Here is a 19,936-nt window from a genome sequence, read left to right on the forward strand (position 1 = left end):
CAATGAAGATGAATCAAGAATAAATACTTTACAGGTACATGCATTTATACAGCGCTAGCATACTCTTTTCATGCATAATGTTTACATGGTATTTATGAGAGAAATGATTATGCTGATTAGCATAATTAGCATGGAGCAGCGGCCTGCTTGCACATATTATCTAGCTTTCATGGAATAGTTAACATAAAATGCCACTTAAGCCCGGCTCTAAACGCTTGCCAATCGCTGGAAGGTCAATCACACACTTACAACTGACTGTGACGGCGACCGACTGCTGATTAGCTGATTAGAGAGTAGTGCAAGTAGCTGGTGAATATTGATCAGAAAGCATCACTGACCACACACAATATACAATATACTAACGAATCATCGGCAGCATTTGGGCACGCGAACAAGTTGTCGGGCGATATGCGAGACGCGTTTTAATTTTTATGAACTTCGGGTAAAACCGCTTCAGAAAAATCATTTTGATTCAGATGAATGACAGTCGCGTCTGGACGTGAGTTTGTTTGCGCCGGCCATGGGGGTAAATATGGGGATAAACAATTGCGACTACAAATTTTAGGCCAGATCCGGTTTTGAGCCCGTTGGCCCTTTGCGGCTTGTCGCTTAGTCAGCGCGGCCCAGTTGCCCTCCGTTGCCCCGTCTTTGGGTCATTTCTCGTGTGTTGTGTCGTTACTGACCCAATTAATAATTGCAAATTTCATAATCTGTTGTTGGCTGTTGCACAAAAGCTGGCGCCTTAAGCGGAAACTGGTGAAAATTTGGACATCTGAAACATCTCGCGACATTAGCTGCAGCCCACATTCAAAACATAAAGCGCTAATTTGGTCGCAAGAGTTTTCAACATGTTTTATTTTTATTTTATTTATTTCTCTTACGAGCCATCTTTTGTTCACACGATTGCAGCAACGCGTTTAGCTTCAGTTTGGTTCAGCGTGCAGCTAAGGTTTCCGCTTAGACCTCATCTTAACCTTCGCAGATACGCAGAATGCAGTCGCAGTAGGCCCAGAAAAAACCCAAAAATAAAGACTTTGACGTCATAGCCAGAAAATGAGCCCCACTATGGCCTCTCTGTTTTGTTTTGAGCCAACAATTCGCAAAAGCAGCAGCTGCGACGTCGACGTCGGCATTGCGCATGCGCAGCTTTTGTATAAAATGCGCGGCGCAGTCGAAAGCGAAATCAGTGAATAAATCGCCTACAAACGAAGCAGACACACAGCGAGCGGTGCAGTGGTGCAGTGATAGGATAAAAGCAACCACTTACATAAGGATTACAACAAACACAAACACACATTGGAATATTTATAATAAAAAGGTTAGTAAGAGTGCGCAAGACAGCAGCAGAAAGTGATATGTGTTAAAAAGAAGTGGGTTAAACGAGAGCTGAATACCAAGTGGAAGACCGTTGCCTGAATAAATTAAAATATGTCTAAAATAAAAGGGACAAGTTTCAAGTGAAATGCTACCTTAAGCAGAACAATATTTGAGTTCCCAGAAAAATTGTTATGGAATAGACGTATAACTAGTGAAAGACAAGTTTAAGACCATAACAAAATGGACGAAAATAATACAATCTTTAAGTGTAGATCGTACCCGAGTTCAAGCCAAGACTTCTTAAAATAGAAAAACGTTATAGGACAGAAATAATAGTATTGGTAAGACCTGTAAGATTAAAGGGGACCCTTGTAGGCTTCACATAGAAGAGCGCCACACAAAGGGCAAAGACACCCGATTCCGATAATTGGATCTGCCTTCCCAAGCAGTAAGATCTGCTTATTAATAATGTTTATGAACAAAGCCTGGTTCCCCTTTCTCAAATTATTCTCTGCTAATTCGAATTTGTCAGCAAGCCCAATGGAAGAACGACAAGCTTGACTTGCAAGCTTCTTTCCAGGCCAGAAATCCTTCCGACCTTATATCCTCACAGTCAATTCAAGTGCTCCCACCACACCCAATTTCCGATTGATATGTTCAAGTCAACGACCCAAACCCTATATCAAAAACTTTCACTGCAAATCCCAAGACAAGCTCCCAGTCATTTGCATGCGCCCCGCACACAAACACACACAGAAATTGACTTTATTGCCCAGGCAAAAAGCAGAGTACCCCCCGGCGTGCGTCCCGCAAATTGCAATGCAACGTTGCACACGACTTCCGTTCGCTGGAAGACGCAAGACTCCGCTTTATATAAGCCGAATTTAATAAAATGGCTCGAAGATCGCAACAGATCGCTACAGCCCACGCTCCAGAAAGAAAAACACATTAAAAATGTAAATGACATAACACGCAGTAAAGAGCGAACAGTTTTCGGGGGAGTTACGAAAATGCACACAGCGTAGAGCCAGATCTGAGATCGGAGCGGACGCAGCTGTCAAGGCAGAGATCATGTTGAGCGATCCGTTTGGGGCTTGCCAAATCTCGAAGCAGGTAAAATTACCTCATATATGGGCAGCGGAGTGGGGCTAGAGCCGGCAATCATGCACGGTCTGCGACCTCGAACGAAAGTAAAAGTCTTTTCAAGCCGAGCTCTGAGTCAGCGCGAAGATTTCAAGACGTTTGCCCGCAACCGGTTTCACGATTGCCACAGCCCGAGAAATGCCCGTGAAAGAGCGGGACGGCGGCGGGCATGGAGGTTGGCAGTTGTGAGAGGGGCTGGTGAGCGTAAATTGGGACAATGACCAGTTAGTTTATTATGGTCTGGGTTATTGGTGTCAAGCAGATTATGTAACGCCCGAAACTACCTTTCTTCCATTCACACAGACGCCACACACACACAATGAGAATGAGAATGAGACATGGTCTGACTTGGTTGATGGTGCTGGCGGCTAGCGTTACGCTAATTGCCGCCGATTCGAACTGGGGCAACGAATGGGCGCCCATGGACACAGACTCCATGCTGAGCAGACGTTCCGCCGACACAAAACCCGCCGAGGAGACGCAGGGCCGCAACTATGCCGTGCATGAGAGCACTCAGAGCAATGCCACGGAGATTGACACCGTCATCGATCAGCTGATTAACTCCCGACGCGAAGGACGCAATCTGGGCGAATATGATGCTGTATATGCGGATGGCAATATTGACCAGGCGCTCCAGGAAGGCAACGATATGCAGGCACGCAATCTAATCCGCGACAAGCTTTGCGGTCTGGGTCTGATGAGCTGCGATGTGGAGGAGAAGCGTCCTTTCTACTCGACCATCTACGCACAAGGACCACCACCACCATCTGGCTTTGGCGGCGGCCCCTATGGACCAGCTAAACCCATGCCACCACCAAGCTATTTCAGTGGACGTCCGCCAATGGGTGGTCCACCACCCAGCTCAGTGAACTCCTTCGGACCACCACGCAAGGTTGGCTATGAGGGTTCATATAAGCCGCCCATGAACAGTTTGTACAGACCAGGCGGTCAGTTCGGCGGTGCCTATCTGGAACACCCACCACCATCGGCAATTGATGGCTCTGATGGCATTACCTACTCCAAGCCTCCACCTGGCGCTCTCATCTATGACAGCAAACCACCTGGCCCCCTTTATAGTGGCCCGCCTAACGGTCCTGCGTCCGCTCTTCCGTCCGGTCCTCTCTACAATGGTCCCTCTAATGGAGTGCCTCCGTACAATTTTGAGAATCCAGAAAAGATTCAAGGTGCCAGCTCTACTCTGAATGGCTTCTATGCACAACAATCGTCCTCATCTTCAGCCGCCTCCTCGTCCAGCACCAAGGTTGTTGTGGGTGCACCCATCGATGCGGGTCTGCAGCAGCATGTCCATCATCACTTCCATCACGTCGATGGCGGCGAGGGTGCCAATATTCCAAGTGTGCCTATTCCCGTTGGCGGCGGACAAACCGTTAACACCGACTTCAGCGCCCTGGCCCAATCCTCAGCCACCTACACACCCCAGGCTCAGGCTTCCAGCTCAGGCTTCTCACAGTCCAATGCCTTCAACGCTGGCTTCAATAGTGCTTCCCAGGGTGGTCTGCTCTCCCAGGGCTATCCCTCTCAGAAACCAAATGGCGATTTGTATAAGCCTACATCCGGCTTGGGCAGCTTCGGCAGCAGCTCCGGTTTGTCACAATCCGGCGGTTTCGGCCAGAATGGTTTCAGTGGCTCGCCCAGCGGCAGCTATCACAGCCAGAATCCCGACTACTACAAGAAGGAGCTGCAAGGTGGCGCCTCTAGCAACTACAATGGCCTCTCCTCAGGATTCGGTGGTCAAAACCAGGGTGGCTTGTACCAGGGCGCCGGTGGCTATGACACTTCCCGTCAGCAAATCGTCGACTGCCAGTGCGTGCCCATTTCTCAGTGCCCTGCCGCCGATCGCATTGGCCGCAAAGAGGATCTGATTCTGCCCATTGATCCGAGAAATCTGGGCAAGGACATTGAAGCGCTGAGCGATGATGCTGCCCCCAATTCCAATGCTACTGTTAAGGCTGACGCCAAGGAGGACAAGAAGGATGAGGAAGAAAAGAAACGCACACGTCGCCAAACCGATGCTGACAACAAGGAGGAGGACAACAGCGATCTCTCATTGGATGCCCAAGGGGTAAGTGTCTATGTTTACTTAGCTAAGCCTTGAATCCCCAGATCATGTTACTGCCCCAACTAATGCGATTGACACCTAGTATATAATGCCCCCTAGTTGAGACTAATTGTGCTCTAGACCCTCCACACACCCACACACACACGCACACGTAAACACACATACACGCAAACACAACCAAACTGCACCCATTGATCAACGCTCCACGCTCAACTCAACTCAAACTCCGCCAAGGTCCACTAAAAATCAAAACAACCCGCTCGTCGTCGTCTCCCTGCGCCCTGCGTGCGTGGGTTGGTTGCCACCGATTCGGGATCGTCACTAATCCAACTGCAACTAAAACCAACTTAACCACGCACGGGGTCTAAAGGTCGCACGTCCATCAGCTCTTTGGCGCCAGCCTAACTACGTGTCCTTCTTCCTGCAGCGTCAGGGACTACTCGGACCATCTCCGCTGGCTTTGCCCGCCCTCCAAGCCATTGAGCTCATACAGCGCAAGGTTCTGCCCACATATGGCGTTAGTTTCGGCCTGCCCTACCCTTCGGCTGGCAACCCGGGCGGCTATCCAGCCAATGTCTTGGGTGATTATTATCCCGCACAGAATCCAAACTTTGGATCCTTGGGTCCCAACGGTCTGAATCTGGGTCTAGTCAATGTCAATCCTCTGGTCTCGCTGCAAGTGAGCAAAACGGATTACGGCGAGAAGGTAGTCAAGCCTCTGGTCAATCTCCATGTGACACCCAATACGAATATCATTCAGAAAGTGGGCGATTTCTTCAAGAAGAAACCCACCGAACTCTACAGCACGCATTACCATCACCACGATCACTTCAGCGGCTACGAACATGATCACCATCCGCACCACTATAGCGCACCGTCGCACCACCACGCGTTCGAAAGCACCGGACCGGCACACATTGAACACTTTAGCGTTGAGATGGTGCCCAGCACGCCCATTTTTGAGTATCACAGTGGACCCTCATTGTATCCGCCCGTACAGCATTATCATCACGATGAACATCACGCGGAACATCATGCTGTACATCACGCTGAGCATCATGCTGAGCTTCACTCAGAGGCCCCATTTGATCACTCCTTCAACTCGATTTATCCCGAGACTTCGCACTCCGATTTTGGTTCCAGTGGATTTGGCAGCTATGGGGATTATTCCCAACATCATGAGCGTAGCGTGAATGTCAGCGCGCCCGATTGGACGGCACCTAGTCGCCGTGGCAAGCAATTGAATTTGGGACAAGTGCATAATATACCCACTCAAGCGCCTGGCGCTGCAACGGGCAGTGATTATGTGACCTTTCCCCATGATCGCAGGCGAAGAAGCGTGGATAATGTGGATGAGTCTGAGTTGGGAACAGAGCAGGTAACAATATCTGCAGTTAATGATCTGGGATCTGAACGGGAAAACCACCTTTAACAAATTCTAATCCTTCAACTATTATTTGTCAATTTAACTTGCAGCGCGCTTACTACGGCAACCGTCCTGTTGAGAAGACCTGCCGCATCAACGAGGTCTGCTGCCGCCGCCCACTGCGCCCACAGGCACCACCTCAGCAACAGCTGGGACGTTGTGGTGTAAGGAACGCTGCCGGCATAACAGGTCGCATCAAGAATCCAGTTTATGTCGATGGCGACAGTGAATTCGGTGAATATCCCTGGCATGTGGCCATACTGAAGAAGGATCCCAAGGAGTCGATCTACGCCTGCGGTGGCACCCTCATCGACGCCCAGCACATCATCTCGGCGGCCCATTGCATTAAATCGTAAGTGAAAATTTCACAAAACTCCTCGCTAGGCTTTTGCTAAGTCATTAATTCTTTCCACAGTCAAAATGGTTTCGATCTGCGCGTGCGCCTGGGCGAGTGGGATGTGAATCATGATGTCGAATTCTTCCCCTATATTGAACGCGATGTTGTCTCCGTGCACATTCATCCCGAGTACTATGCTGGCACGCTCGATAATGACCTGGCTATTCTGAAGCTGGACCACCCTGTCGACTTCACCAAGAACCCGCACATTAGCCCCGCCTGTCTGCCCGATCAGTATTCCGATTTCACCAATGCCCGCTGCTGGACCACTGGCTGGGGCAAGGATGCTTTCGGTGAGCACGGCAAATACCAGAACATACTGAAGGAGGTCGATGTGCCCATTCTGTCGCATCATCAGTGCGAAGCCCAGCTGCGCAACACGCGTCTTGGCTACAGCTACAAGCTCAATCCCGGCTTTATCTGCGCCGGCGGCGAGGAGGGCAAGGATGCCTGCAAGGGCGATGGCGGCGGTCCATTGGTCTGCGAGCGCAACGGTGTCTGGAACGTGGTCGGTGTCGTCTCCTGGGGCATTGGTTGCGGTCAGGTGAATGTGCCCGGTGTCTATGTTAAGGTCTCTGCCTACTTGCCTTGGATTCAGCAAATCACGCAGAGCTACAAATGATTAACAGACGTCACCACAGAGGCACCCACAATCAACGCCTACCACGCGGGGGGCAGCATAAGAAATGACGACGCCTCTGATCAATTCGTTTTTCACTTTTGAGCAGCCATTTCCTTATGTAACACCCGTCACTCGCTCGTGTTTGTTAGCCCACTCGAATTACTGTTACCGCTCGTTACCATTATTTACTGTACGTTTAGGCCTCCTTATTACCTTGTTATTATATTTTTTTTATTGTTATGACCCACAAACTCTTTGTCACACTTGTCGAGCTCAGACTCGATTGTTCAATAAGTTAGCGAGTGCCTTGGCAATCTCTTGTATTGCTGTCCATTCAAGTTCCAATTTGTATTGTGTAAAATAGTTGTGTTTATATTAATTAATTTATTTTTTATACTTGTAATAAATTTAAAACTATTTAAATAAATTAATTTATGACAAAAAAAACTATTTCCGTTATGAAAAATTTTTGGTCAAAATTCATGTCGAAATGGTACCCTCAAATATCCTATGTAGACATAGGTCAAAATTTCCCACCCCATAACTCGGTCAAATCTCATCCGATTTTCAAAAAGTTTGGCTTTTTGTTCATGGTTTGGGCTCTAGATCAATGTTGCATCTAAATCTGACAACATAATTTTTGGTCAAAATTCATGTCGAAATGGTACCCTCAAATATCCTATGTAGACATAGGTCAAAATTTCCCACCCCATAACTCGGTCAAATCTCATCCGATTTTCAAAAAGTTTGGCTTTTTGTTCATGGTTTGGGCTCTAGATCAATGTTGCATCTAAATCTGACAACATCATTTTTGGTCAAAATTCATGTCGAAATGGTACCCTCAAATATCCTATGTAGACATAGGTCAAAATTTCCCACCCCATAACTCGGTCAAATCTCATCCGATTTTCAAAAAGTTTGGCTTTTTGTTCATCGTTTGGGTTCTAGATCAAAGTTGCATATAAATCTGACAACATAATTTTTGGTCAAAATTCATGTCGAAATGGTACCCTCAAATATCCTATGTAGACATAGGTCAAAATTTCCCACCCCATAACTCGGTCAAATCTCATCCGATTTTCAAAAAGTTTGGCTTTTTGTTCATGGTTTGGGCTCTAGATCAATGTTGCATCTAAATCTGACAACATCATTTTTGGTCAAAATTCATGTCGAAATGGTACCCTCAAATATCCTATGTAGACATAGGTCAAAATTTCCCACCCCATAACTCGGTCAAATCTCATCCGATTTTCAAAAAGTTGGGCTTTTTGTTAATGGTTCGGGCTCTAGATCAATGTTGCATCTAAATCTGACAACATCATTTTTGGTCAAAATTCATGTCGAAATGGTACCCTCAAAAATCCTATGTAGACATAGGTCAAAATTTCCCACCCCATAACTCGGTCAAATCTCATCCGATTTTCAAAAAGTTTGGCTTTTTGTTAATGGTTTGGGCTCTAGATCAATGTTGCATCTAAATCTGACAACATAATTTTTGGTCAAAATTCATGTCGAAATGGTACCCTCAAATATCCTATGTAGACATAGGTCAAAGTTTCCCTCCCCATAACTCGGTCAAATCTCATCCGATTTTAAAAAAGTTTGGCTTTTTGTTCATCGTTTGGGCTCTAGATTAATGTTGCATCTAAATCTGACAACATCATTTTTGGTCAAAATTCATGTCGAAATGGTACCCTCAAATATCCTATGTAGACATAGGTCAAAATTTCCCACCCCATAACTCGGTCAAATCTCATCCGATTTTCAAAAAGTTTGGCTTTTTGTTCATGGTTTGGGCTCTAGATTAATGTTGCATCTAAATCTGACAACATCATTTTTGGTCAAAATTCATGTCGAAATGGTACCCTCAAATATCCTATGTAGACATAGGTCAAAATTTCCCACCCCATAACTCGGTCAAATCTGATCCGATTTTCAAAAAGTTTGGCTTTTTGTTCATGGTTTGGGCTCTAGATCAATGTTGCATTTAAATCTGGCAACATAATTTTTGGTCAAAATTCATGTCGAAATGGTACCCTCAAATATCCTATGTAGACATAGGTCAAAATTTCCCACCCCATAACTCGGTCAAATCTCATCCGATTTTCAAAAAGTTTGGCTTTTTGTTCATGGTTTGGGCTCTAGATCAATGTTGCATCTAAATCTGACAACATCATTTTTGGTCAAAATTCATGTCGAAATGGTACCCTCAAATATCCTATGTAGACATAGGTCAAAATTTCCCACCCCATAACTCGGTCAAATCTGATCCGATTTTCAAAAAGTTTGGCTTTTTGTTCATGGTTTGGGCTCTAGATTAATCTTGCATCTAAATCTGACATCATTTTTGGTCAAAATTCATGTCGAAATGGTACCCTCAAATATCCTATGTAGACATAGGTCAAAATTTCCCACCCCATAACTCGGTCAAATCTCATCCGATTTTCAAAAAGTTTGGCTTTTTGTTCATGGTTTTGACTCTAAATAAATTTGGCATTTAAATCTGGCAACATAATTTTTGGTCAAAATTCATGTCGAAATGGTACCCTCAAATATCCTATGTAGACATAGGTCAAAGTTTCCCAACCCATAACTCGGTCAAATCTCATCCGATTTTAAAAAAGTTTGGCTTTTTGTTCATGGTTTGGGCTCTAGATCAATGTTGCATTTAAATCTGGCAACATAATTTTTGGTCAAAATTCATGTCGAAATGGTACCCTCAAATATCCTATGTAGACATAGGTCAAAATTTCCCACCCCATAACTCGGTCAAATCTCATCCGATTTTCAAAAAGTTTGGCTTTTTGTTCATGGTTTGGGCTCTAGATCAATGTTGCATCTAAATCTGACAACATCATTTTTGGTCAAAATTCATGTCGAAATGGTACCCTCAAATATCCTATGTAGACATAGGTCAAAATTTCCCACCCCATAACTCGGTCAAATCTGATCCGATTTTCAAAAAGTTTGGCTTTTTGTTCATGGTTTGGGCTCTAGATTAATCTTGCATCTAAATCTGACATCATTTTTGGTCAAAATTCATGTTGAAATGGTACCCTCAAATATCCTATGTAGACATAGGTCAAAATTTCCCACCCCATAACTCGGTCAAATCTCATCCGATTTTCAAAAAGTTTGGCTTTTTGTTCATGGTTTTGACTCTAAATAAATTTGGCATTTAAATCTGGCAACATAATTTTTGATCAAAATTCATGTCGAAATGGTACCCTCAAATATCCTATGTAGACATAGGTCAAAGTTTCCCAACCCATAACTCGGTCAAATCTCATCCGATTTTCAAAAAGCTTGTCTTTTTGTTCATGGTTTGGGCTCTAGATTAATCTTGCATCTAAATCTGACAACATCATTTTTGGTCAAAATTCATGCCGAAATGGTACCCTCAAATATCCTATGTAGACATAGGTCAAAATTTCCCACCCCATAACTCGGTCAAATCTCATCCGATTTTCAAAAAGTTTGGCTTTTAAATCTGGCAACATAATTTTTGGTCAAAATTCATGTCGAAATGGTACCCTCAAATATCCTATGTAGACATAGGTCAAAATTTCCCACCCCATAACTCGGTCAAATCTCATCCGATTTTCAAAAAGTTTGGCTTTTTGTTCATGGTTTGGGCTCTAGATTAATGTTGCATCTAAATCTGACAACATCATTTTTGGTCAAAATTCATGTCGAAATGGTACCCTCAAATATCCTATGTACACATAGGTCAAAATTTCCCACCCCATAACTCGGTCAAATCTGATCCGATTTTCAAAAAGTTTGGCTTTTTGTTCATGGTTTGGGCTCTAGATCAATGTTGCATTTAAATCTGGCAACATAATTTTTGGTCAAAATTCATGTCGAAATGGTACCCTCAAATATCCTATGTAGACATAGGTCAAAGTTTCCCAACCCATAACTCGGTCAAATCTCATCCGATTTTCAAAAAGCTTGTCTTTTTGTTCATGGTTTGGGCTCTAGATTAATCTTGCATCTAAATCTGACATCATTTTTGGTCAAAATTCATGCCGAAATGGTACCCTCAAATATCCTATGTAGACATAGGTCAAAATTTCCCACCCCATAACTCGGTCAAATCTCATCCGATTTTCAAAAAGTTTGGCTTTTTGTTCATGGTTTGGGCTCTAGATTAATGTTGCATTTAAATCTGGCAACATAATTTTTGGTCAAAATTCATGTCGAAATGGTACCCTCAAATATCCTATGTACACATAGGTCAAAATTTCCCACCCCATAACTCGGTCAAATCTGATCCGATTTTCAAAAAGTTTGGCTTTTTGTTCATGGTTTGGGCTCTAGATCAATGTTGCATTTAAATCTAGCAACATAATTTTTGGTCAAAATTCATGTCGAAATGGTACCCTCAAATATCCTATGTAGACATAGGTCAAAATTTCCCACCCCATAACTCGGTCAAATCTCATCCGATTTTCAAAAAGTTTGGCTTTTTGTTCATGGTTTGGGCTCTAGATTAATGTTGCATCTAAATCTGACAACATCATTTTTGGTCAAAATTCATGTCGAAATGGTACCCTCAAATATCCTATGTAGACATAGGTCAAAATTTCCCACCCCATAACTCGGTCAAATCTGATCCGATTTTCAAAAAGTTTGGCTTTTTGTTCATGGTTTGGGCTCTAGATCAATGTTGCATTTAAATCTGGCAACATAATTTTTGGTCAAAATTCATGTCGAAATGGTACCCTCAAATATCCTATGTAGACATAGGTCAAAATTTCCCACCCCATAACTCGGTCAAATCTGATCCGATTTTCAAAAAGTTTGGCTTTTTGTTCATGGTTTGGGCTCTAGATCAATGTTGCATTTAAATCTGGCAACATAATTTTTGGTCAAAATTCATGTCGAAATGGTACCCTCAAATATCCTATGTAGACATAGGTCAAAATTTCCCACCCCATAACTCGGTCAAATCTCATCCGATTTTCAAAAAGTTTGGCTTTTTGTTCATGGTTTGGGCTCTAGATCAATGTTGCATCTAAATCTGACAACATCATTTTTGGTCAAAATTCATGTCGAAATGGTACCCTCAAATATCCTATGTAGACATAGGTCAAAATTTCCCACCCCATAACTCGGTCAAATCTCATCCGATTTTCAAAAAGTTTGGCTTTTTGTTCATGGTTTGGGCTCTAGATCAATGTTGCATCTAAATCTGACAACATCATTTTTGGTCAAAATTCATGTCGAAATGGTACCCTCAAATATCCTATGTAGACATAGGTCAAAATTTCCCACCCCATAACTCGGTCAAATCTGATCCGATTTTCAAAAAGTTTGGCTTTTTGTTCATGGTTTGGGCTCTAGATTAATCTTGCATCTAAATCTGACATCATTTTTGGTCAAAATTCATGTTGAAATGGTACCCTCAAATATCCTATGTAGACATAGGTCAAAATTTCCCACCCCATAACTCGGTCAAATCTCATCCGATTTTCAAAAAGTTTGGCTTTTTGTTCATGGTTTGGCCTCGAGATCAATGTTGCATTTAAATCTGGCAACATAATTTTTGGTCAAAATTCATGTCGAAATGTTACCCTCAAATATCCTATGTAGACATAGGTCAAAATTTCCCACCCCATAACTCGGTCAAATCTCATCCGATTTTCAAAAAGTTTGTCTTTTTGTTCATGGTTTAGGCTCTAGATTAATCTTGCATCTAAATCTGACAACATCATTTTTGGTCAAAATTCATGTCGAAATGGTACCCTCAAATATCCTATGTAGACATAGGTCAAAATTTCCCACCCCATAACTCGGTCAAATCTCATCCGATTTTCAAAAAGTTTGGCTTTTTGTTCATGGTTTTGACTCTAAATAAATTCGGCATTTAAATCTGGCAACATAATTTTTGGTCAAAATTCATGTCGAAATGGTACCCTCAAATATCCTATGTAGACATAGGTCAAAGTTTCCCAACCCATAACTCGGTCAAATCTCATCCGATTTTCAAAAAGTTTGGGTTTTTGTTCATGGTTTGGGCTCTAGATTAATGTTGCATCTAAATCTGACAACATCATTTTTGGTCAAAATTCATGTCGAAATGGGTACCCTCAAATATCCTATGTAGACATAGGTCAAAATTTCCCACCCCATAACTCGGTCAAATCTCATCCGATTTTCAAAAAGTTTGGCTTTTTGTTCATGGTTTGGGCTCTAGATCAAAGTTGCATTTAAATCTGACAACATCTTTTTTGGTCAAAATTCATGTCGAAATGGTACCCTCAAATATCGTATGTAGACATAGGTCAAAATTTCCCACCCCATAACTCGGTCAAATCTCATCCGATTTTCAAAAAGTTTTGCTTTTTGTTCATGGTTTGGGCTCTAGATCAATGTTGCATCTAAATCTGACATCATTTTTGGTCAAAATTCATGTCGAAATGGTACCCTCAAATATCCTATGTAGACATAGGTCAAAATTTCCCACCCCATAACTCGGTCAAATCTCATCCGATTTTCAAAAAGTTTGGCTTTTTGTTCATGGTTTGGGCTCTAGATTAATGTTGCATCTAAATCTGACAACATCATTTTTGGTCAAAATTCATGTCGAAATGGTACCCTCAAATATCCTATGTAGACATAGGTCAAAATTTCCCACCCCATAACTCGGTCAAATCTGATCCGATTTTCAAAAAGTTTGGCTTTTTGTTCATGGTTTGGCCTCGAGATCAATGTTGCATTTAAATCTGGCAACATAATTTTTGGTCAAAATTCATGTCGAAATGTTACCCTCAAATATCCTATGTAGACATAGGTCAAAATTTCCCACCCCATAACTCGGTCAAATCTCATCCGATTTTCAAAAAGTTTGTCTTTTTGTTCATGGTTTGGGCTCTAGATCAATGTTGCATCTAAATCTGACAACATCATTTTTGGTCAAAATTCATGTCGAAATGGTACCCTCAAATATCCTATGTAGACATAGGTCAAAATTTCCCACCCCATAACTCGGTCAAATCTGAACCGATTTTCAAAAAGTTTGGCTTTTTGTTCATGGTTTTCACTCTAAATAAATTTGGCATTTAAATCTGGCAACATAATTTTTGGTCAAAATTCATGTCAAAATGGTACCCTCAAATATCCTATGTAGACATAGGTCAAAATTTCCCACCCCATAACTCGGTCAAATCTCATCCGATTTTCAAAAAGTTTGGCTTTTTGTTCATGGTTTGGGCTCTAGAACAATGTTGCATCTAAATCTGACAACATCATTTTTGGTCGAAATTCATGTCGAATTGGTACCCTCAAATATCCTATGTAGACATAGGTCAAAATTTCCCACCCCATAACTCGGTCAAATCTCATCCGATTTTCAAAAAGTTTGGCTTTTTGTTCATGGTTTGGGCTCTAGATCAATGTTGCATCTAAATCTGACAACATCATTTTTGGTCAAAATTCATGTCGAAATGGTACCCTCAAATATCCTATGTAGACATAGGTCAAAATTTCCCACCCCATAACTCAGTCAAATCTCATCCGATTTTCAAAAAGTTTGTCTTTTTGTTCATGGTTTGGGGTTTTAGATTAGTGTAGCATCTAAATCTGACAACATCATTTTTGGTCAAAATTCATGTCGAAATGGTACCCTCAAATATCCTATGTAGACATAAGTCAAAATTTCCCACCCCATAACTCGGTCAAATCTCATCCGATTTTCAAAAAGTTTGGCTTTTTGTTCATGGTTTGGGCTCTAGAGCATCTAAAGCAGTAGCAGTAGCATCTAAATCTGACAACATCAATTTTGGTCGAAATTCATGTTAAAATGGTAAATCCTCATAAATCCTATACAGACATAGGTCAAAATTTCCCACCCACACAACTTTGTCAAATCTTATCAGATTTTAATAAAGTTCGTCTTTTTGCTCATGGTTTGTCCTCTTGATTTGGCATATAAATCAGGCAACATTATTTTTGGTTGAAATTCTTAAAAAATCGGTAATGTTCTATATATAGACATAGATCATAATTTTCCACCCTCATAACAGGAACCTTCGGCTTGTTAGTCCGACTTTTAAACACCGTTCTGAATGTTTTTGATACAAAATTTAAACATCAGATCCCCTAATGAGTGCCAAAACCTTAAAGAAATATTTATATAATGAAAAATCCAACTTGAACACCCTCGCCACACAACTTTCCCCATCTTGCTTAATAGCTCTAAATTGAATTTATGTTTATAAAAATAAACAATTAAAAAAAAAAAAAAAGGAATAAAAAATCTACTGCAACTGAAACTATATTATAAGCAGCTTAGTATCAATTACAATTGGGCGCAACCCATCAAATGCAAATGCGATGGCCAGTTGTTACGCCAAAGCCAACAGCTTTACACCACCCAAAATCAGCATAAAACTTAGAGGCGCTTCCTCAAGCGGGTGTTGTTGTGCGGCATATTCAAATCACCCAAAAATATTATAAACCTTACATGTTGAGAGCCCGTTAAACTCAAAAGCCGCAACTGACTTTCCGCACTACTAAAAATTTATGCACCGCTGGCGACGAACAGGCCGAGTATAAAACCCACGGAACAGCCGGAGCAAATGTTTAATGCAGTTTTAGCAGTAAGATGTACAACAAGGGATTTAGCTGCCTGCTCTGCCACTTGCTCCTAGGTAAGTTTAACGACTAGGTGGAAGTGGATTTGGGATTAATGTGCCACATACAGCGCTGTTCTGCTCGCAACAGGCCGAGGGCAGGCTGCACAAGCGCAATGGCTACTACTACAGACAACTGCAGCCGTATCCGCAGGCACAGCATCAGCACAGCAGCGGCGGATACTTTGAGCCCGCGCTAACAGGACACGAGGAGGAGGAGCAGCAGCAGCATCAGCAGCAGCAGCACCAGCAGCACCATGTAAGCAGCAGCTCGAAAGGCCACCAAAGTCATGGGGAGGGTAGCAAGCCTGGCTATAGCATAGGCAGCGGCTTGCGCTCCATAGCCCAGGGATCAGCGGATCAGGCGTACACAGCCGTGGCCAATCAGCATGCGGCGGCCAAGCAGGCCGCTTTCATAGCCAAAAACACGCTGGCACAGGCCGCATCGCAGGCCGCCGCAACGGCGCAGGCAGCGCTCGCCGGCAAGCAGGTGATACTCCAGGAGCTGGAGCAGCAAGCAGCCGAGGCGCAGCGTGCACTCTCGCGCGAGCTGGAGCAGCTGAAGGCGGCCAAGCTGTCCGCCAAGCTGGCGCAGCAAACCGCTCTAGCGGCGAATAATCACATCTCCGTGCTGACTGCGGCCGTAAACAATGCCAAATCGTTGGCGGAGCAGGCGGAACAAACCGCCAACGAGGTGTCCAACCAGCTGGCCTCGCAGGCAACAATGGTGGGTCAGGCCAAGAATCGAGTAGAACAGGTCGAGGAACAGCTGCAGCAGGCGCGCGTCGACTTTGCGGCAACCAAGGAGTCGGCCATTAAGGCGGCCTCCTCGGCAGCGGCGGCACAAGTAAATGCATCCAAGGCCGGGGCACATGCCACAATTGGACTGCACGAGAGCGCCAATCAGCAGGAGCACAATCACGAGGAGGAGCTGGAGTCGTATGACGAGCAGCTGGACACAAGCGGAGTGGGTCACACGGCAAGCGATGCAATCGAAGAGCATGCACACAATGGCTAGTCCGCTTATTAACAAAAGCGTATAACAATTGTAGCTAGTATCAATGCTTATTTATGTAATTTATAGGCATTCCAAACCAATAAGAAAATGCACAAGTGTACATATAAACATACAATATAAACGTGGTAATACGTGCTTAACCGTATACATAGTTGTAATAAATGGAACAAAACTCACCATTAAAATGATTAATTAACACATAAATAGATGATATTTTTAGCACAAAACACAACACACGCGACACGAGGATCTTTTCGGCAGCGAAAAATTTTGGCACTATTATCGATAACTGTGATTAACATAATTAGCACAGCTCTGCTTGCAAGGCTCCAACACGGTTGGGGCTGTTATCGATTATTGATCTGCCATCCCAATTTGCCTGTTCTCTCTCTCTCTCCTTCTTCTTCTCATATACCCAATGCATTGTTGTGTTTTTCTACACTAATACAATTTAAATATGCACCGCGTTGCCAACCACTGTAAACTCTCTCGCGCCATGACTATGCAAAAAGTGGCAGCGCTGTTAAAGGCACAGCTGTTTGCATAACAAGCGAATGGCTTGATAAAAGAAGAAGAAGCAGCACACCGGACCGATCCACTATATTTTTACTTCGCTCCAGTTATCAATTAAAAGCCGTAGTCACCATGAGCCAAAAAGTAATCAAGTACATTGGACGCACTACAGACTTTCGCGGCAACACACTATGGGAGATCGTGGGCAATCTGCCCGACTGGGGCATCGGTCGCATGGTCATACGTAACATGTTTCAGCGCTATCCGGAGCCCTGCTACATGCGCATACTCAAGGTGCAGGCGGTGGACGAGCAGGTGAGCGCGGCGAAGACAGGTGGTAGCCAAATCTTATATATTTCCTATGCATAGCCCGACAATGAGCGCAAAGTTCGTGTCACCGTGGAGAAGACCTGGCGCGGCGTTACGCAGCCAAAGCCCGTTGAGATCTACAGCACCAGCTACAAGGCCGACTACGAGCTGGTGCCCGTTGACCAGGAGCACAAGTTTCTAAACAACACCAAAAAGGTGGAGCCTGTGGTGCTGCCCACAAAGATGGAGCTGCCGCCGCTGCTGCGCGAGTATATTAAGGATGAAACCGGCGAGGCGAATTCACTAATCAATGTGCACTTCAAGAAGACGCACAACAAGCTGGCGCGCCTGGCCCAAGCCGGAGAGCAGCCCACGCGGCAGCTGTCCATGGACGTGGGCCAACCGGCGAAAGTCAGCGCCAAGCTCTACGATGGGCTGCTGTGAGGCACTGCATCCGCTTTAGCATTTGTTGGCATATTAAACTTTTAATTTACACTTAATCGCAACGAATTTGTTTAACTATATTTACAGGCAGTTAGACTATGGAATGGTGTGGAGTACAGTAGACATCTCAACGAGATTTCACTGTACTTTGTTTAGTTCGTATGAGCGCAACTTACGCGTCAGATTATCCACCTCCAGGCCCAACACATCCAGATTCTCTTTGAGCGTTATATTCTTCAGTAGCGTATCTTCCAACACGGTCTGCAGTTTCTTATTGATCTCCAACGAGAGCTCCAGGGACATGCTCTTGTTTTCGGCGCCCTTGACGCCGCCATAGATGGCCGCCATGACGCCGTTGCCGTACTTGACCAGCTCGCTTTTGTTCTGATCACTCTTGGAGGAGGTGAGCGCGCCGGCTGTCTGATCGCGCAGCATATAATGCTGCACCACCTTGGATTTCTTTTGCACCTCCGAGACCAGCATGGCCGTGTGATTCTCTAGGAATTCGATGCGTTCGGTCTGACGCGCTGAGGCCTGCTGCAGGCGCAAAATGCGCTCCACCAGAACCTTCTTGGACGGCACCGCCTGCAGGTCTGTCTGTGGCACAGCCGTCACACTGCTGGCCACCGTTTCGGATTCGGATGATTCGCTGGCACGTCGACTGCCATTGTGCAGGCTGCCCTGGCTGCTGTTGCGGCTGTGTGTGCGCAGCGGTTGCTGCTGCTGCTGCTCCTGACCGTAGCCATTCAGCGCCTGCTGACAGTTGCTGCAATAGCCAATGGGTTTGGCATCTACAATGCCTCTTTTGTACTTTTGTAGCTCCCTTTGCAGCTCCTTGACCAGCGTCGCATTTTTATGCTGCGTCGCCTCAAAGTCGCCCTGCACATTTTCCAGCTTGCCTTTGATCAGCTCATAGAGCTTGGTCTTCTCCGACAGATGCTTCGCTAGCAATTGACGCTCCTCGTTTTTCTCGGCCGCCTCCGCGCTCAGCTGTTGCTCCAGCTCGCTGTATTTGGCATCGTATGTGAGCTTCTCCTGCTTCAGCAATTTATTCTCTGCCTCAAGACCTTGTGCCTGTTCGTCGAAATTTGAATATTTAGTAGGAGATTTGGAATGCTTTAACAACAAGGCCTCGGTGGCGCAGTAGGCAGCGCGTAAGTCTCATAATCTTAAGGTCGTGAGTTCGAGCCTCACCCGGGGCATGTACATTTTTTAAGATATATTTTTATTTTTTTCCTTATGCACTTACCTTCGACTCTGCCAGACAGATATCATTTTGCAGGCGCACTATTAGCTCGCTCATCTCCTTGTTGATGCTCAACAGTTCCTGTTTCTTCTGCTGCAGCTGCGACAAATCTGTCTCATTGTCCAGCGCAGTGGCCTCCAGTTTTTGTACTTTTGTCTGCTCCTCAGCCAGTTTCTGTTCGTTGCTGTGGAAATGTAAGAAATAAATTAGCGATTGATGGTATTATAATTTTTTCAGGTATTGTCGTGGAGAAAACTTCGATTTGCGATGTCCGTCTACTCATCTGTTGCCAATCAAACTAGTTTCCCTGAGTTAAAAGCTATCAATATGAAACATGGCGTGGGTGCAGGCAGTACATATGTCGGAATCGGACGGATCAGATAATTCTGCAATAGCTGCTTTAGTTTTCCTAGATATCTTAACAAACCTAACAAATCAGAATGAAGCTCTTTAAGCATATAGGCAAAATCTTATCAACATCGGACAATAATATCATGAACATTCGTTCGGTAGGTTCTTCGGAGCCCGAAGAATATAAATACTCTAAACTAATGCTACTTTGATTAGCTGAAAGTCCGTACATTGTGTTCTGCGTGCGCAGAAGCTGCAGCTCAGCCAATTGGCTATGCAGCTTGGCCGCATTCAGCAGCTCATCGCTGTAGGCTGCCTCCACGGAGCTATGCTGCGACTGCAGCTCCTTGAACTGTTCGGTCAGTTGTTGATGCTGCAGAGCAAAGGACATTGATGAATAAGCCAGAATTGCATATTAAAAGATATAGTGG

The 19,936-nt window shown here is 44.0% G+C and overlaps 4 protein-coding genes and 1 non-coding gene across 6 annotated transcripts in view; 4 read left to right on the forward strand and 1 right to left on the reverse strand.

Moving 5' to 3' along the window:
* The first annotated feature begins 1,085 nt into the window (after positions 1–1,085).
* On the forward strand, positions 1,086–7,281 carry LOC115762842. 2 transcript variants are annotated; one of them, XM_030705217.1, is made up of 5 exons: positions 1,086–1,318; positions 2,764–4,543; positions 4,968–5,918; positions 6,017–6,318; positions 6,382–7,281. In XM_030705217.1, exons 2-5 carry the CDS (start codon positions 2,780–2,782, stop codon positions 6,983–6,985), a joined length of 3,621 nt encoding a protein of 1,206 aa, XP_030561077.1. In that variant the 5' UTR covers positions 1,086–1,318; positions 2,764–2,779; the 3' UTR covers positions 6,986–7,281. The 2 variants fall into 2 exon arrangements, with proteins under 2 accessions (XP_030561077.1, XP_030561078.1); XM_030705218.1 differs by lacking the exon at positions 4,968–5,918.
* Positions 7,282–15,596: 8,315 nt separating this feature from the next.
* Positions 15,597–16,825, forward strand: LOC115762889 (regulatory protein zeste). The gene is made up of 2 exons (XM_030705263.1): positions 15,597–15,642; positions 15,696–16,825. The coding sequence occupies exons 1-2, from the start codon at positions 15,597–15,599 to the stop codon at positions 16,640–16,642; spliced, it is 993 nt and encodes a 330-aa protein (XP_030561123.1). The 3' UTR covers positions 16,643–16,825.
* A 380-nt stretch (positions 16,826–17,205) lies between these two features.
* On the forward strand, positions 17,206–17,970 carry LOC115762613. Its single transcript, XM_030704911.1, has 2 exons — positions 17,206–17,470; positions 17,525–17,970. The coding sequence occupies exons 1-2, from the start codon at positions 17,288–17,290 to the stop codon at positions 17,906–17,908; spliced, it is 567 nt and encodes a 188-aa protein (XP_030560771.1). The 5' UTR covers positions 17,206–17,287; the 3' UTR covers positions 17,909–17,970.
* Positions 17,971–18,024: 54 nt separating this feature from the next.
* LOC115762606 (coiled-coil domain-containing protein 186) overlaps positions 18,025–19,936 on the reverse strand; it is a 28,704-nt gene continuing 26,792 nt past the window's right edge. The window contains exons 6-8 of the mRNA XM_030704902.1: positions 19,736–19,878; positions 19,158–19,338; positions 18,025–18,982 (exon numbers count right to left, since the gene is read on the reverse strand). Coding sequence (XP_030560762.1) covers positions 18,047–18,982; positions 19,158–19,338; positions 19,736–19,878 — 1,260 coding nt within the window. The 3' untranslated portion in view covers positions 18,025–18,046. The remainder of the gene's footprint in view (positions 18,983–19,157; positions 19,339–19,735; positions 19,879–19,936) is intronic.
* On the forward strand, positions 19,038–19,110 carry Trnam-cau. The gene has a single exon. It is a non-coding gene; the product is annotated as a tRNA-Met (tRNA).

Source organism: Drosophila novamexicana, unplaced genomic scaffold (assembly GCF_003285875.2).
Source record: "Drosophila novamexicana strain 15010-1031.04,08,12 unplaced genomic scaffold, DnovRS2.1 tig00000644-arrow-pilon, whole genome shotgun sequence".
Taxonomy (NCBI): Eukaryota; Metazoa; Arthropoda; class Insecta; order Diptera; family Drosophilidae; genus Drosophila; species Drosophila novamexicana.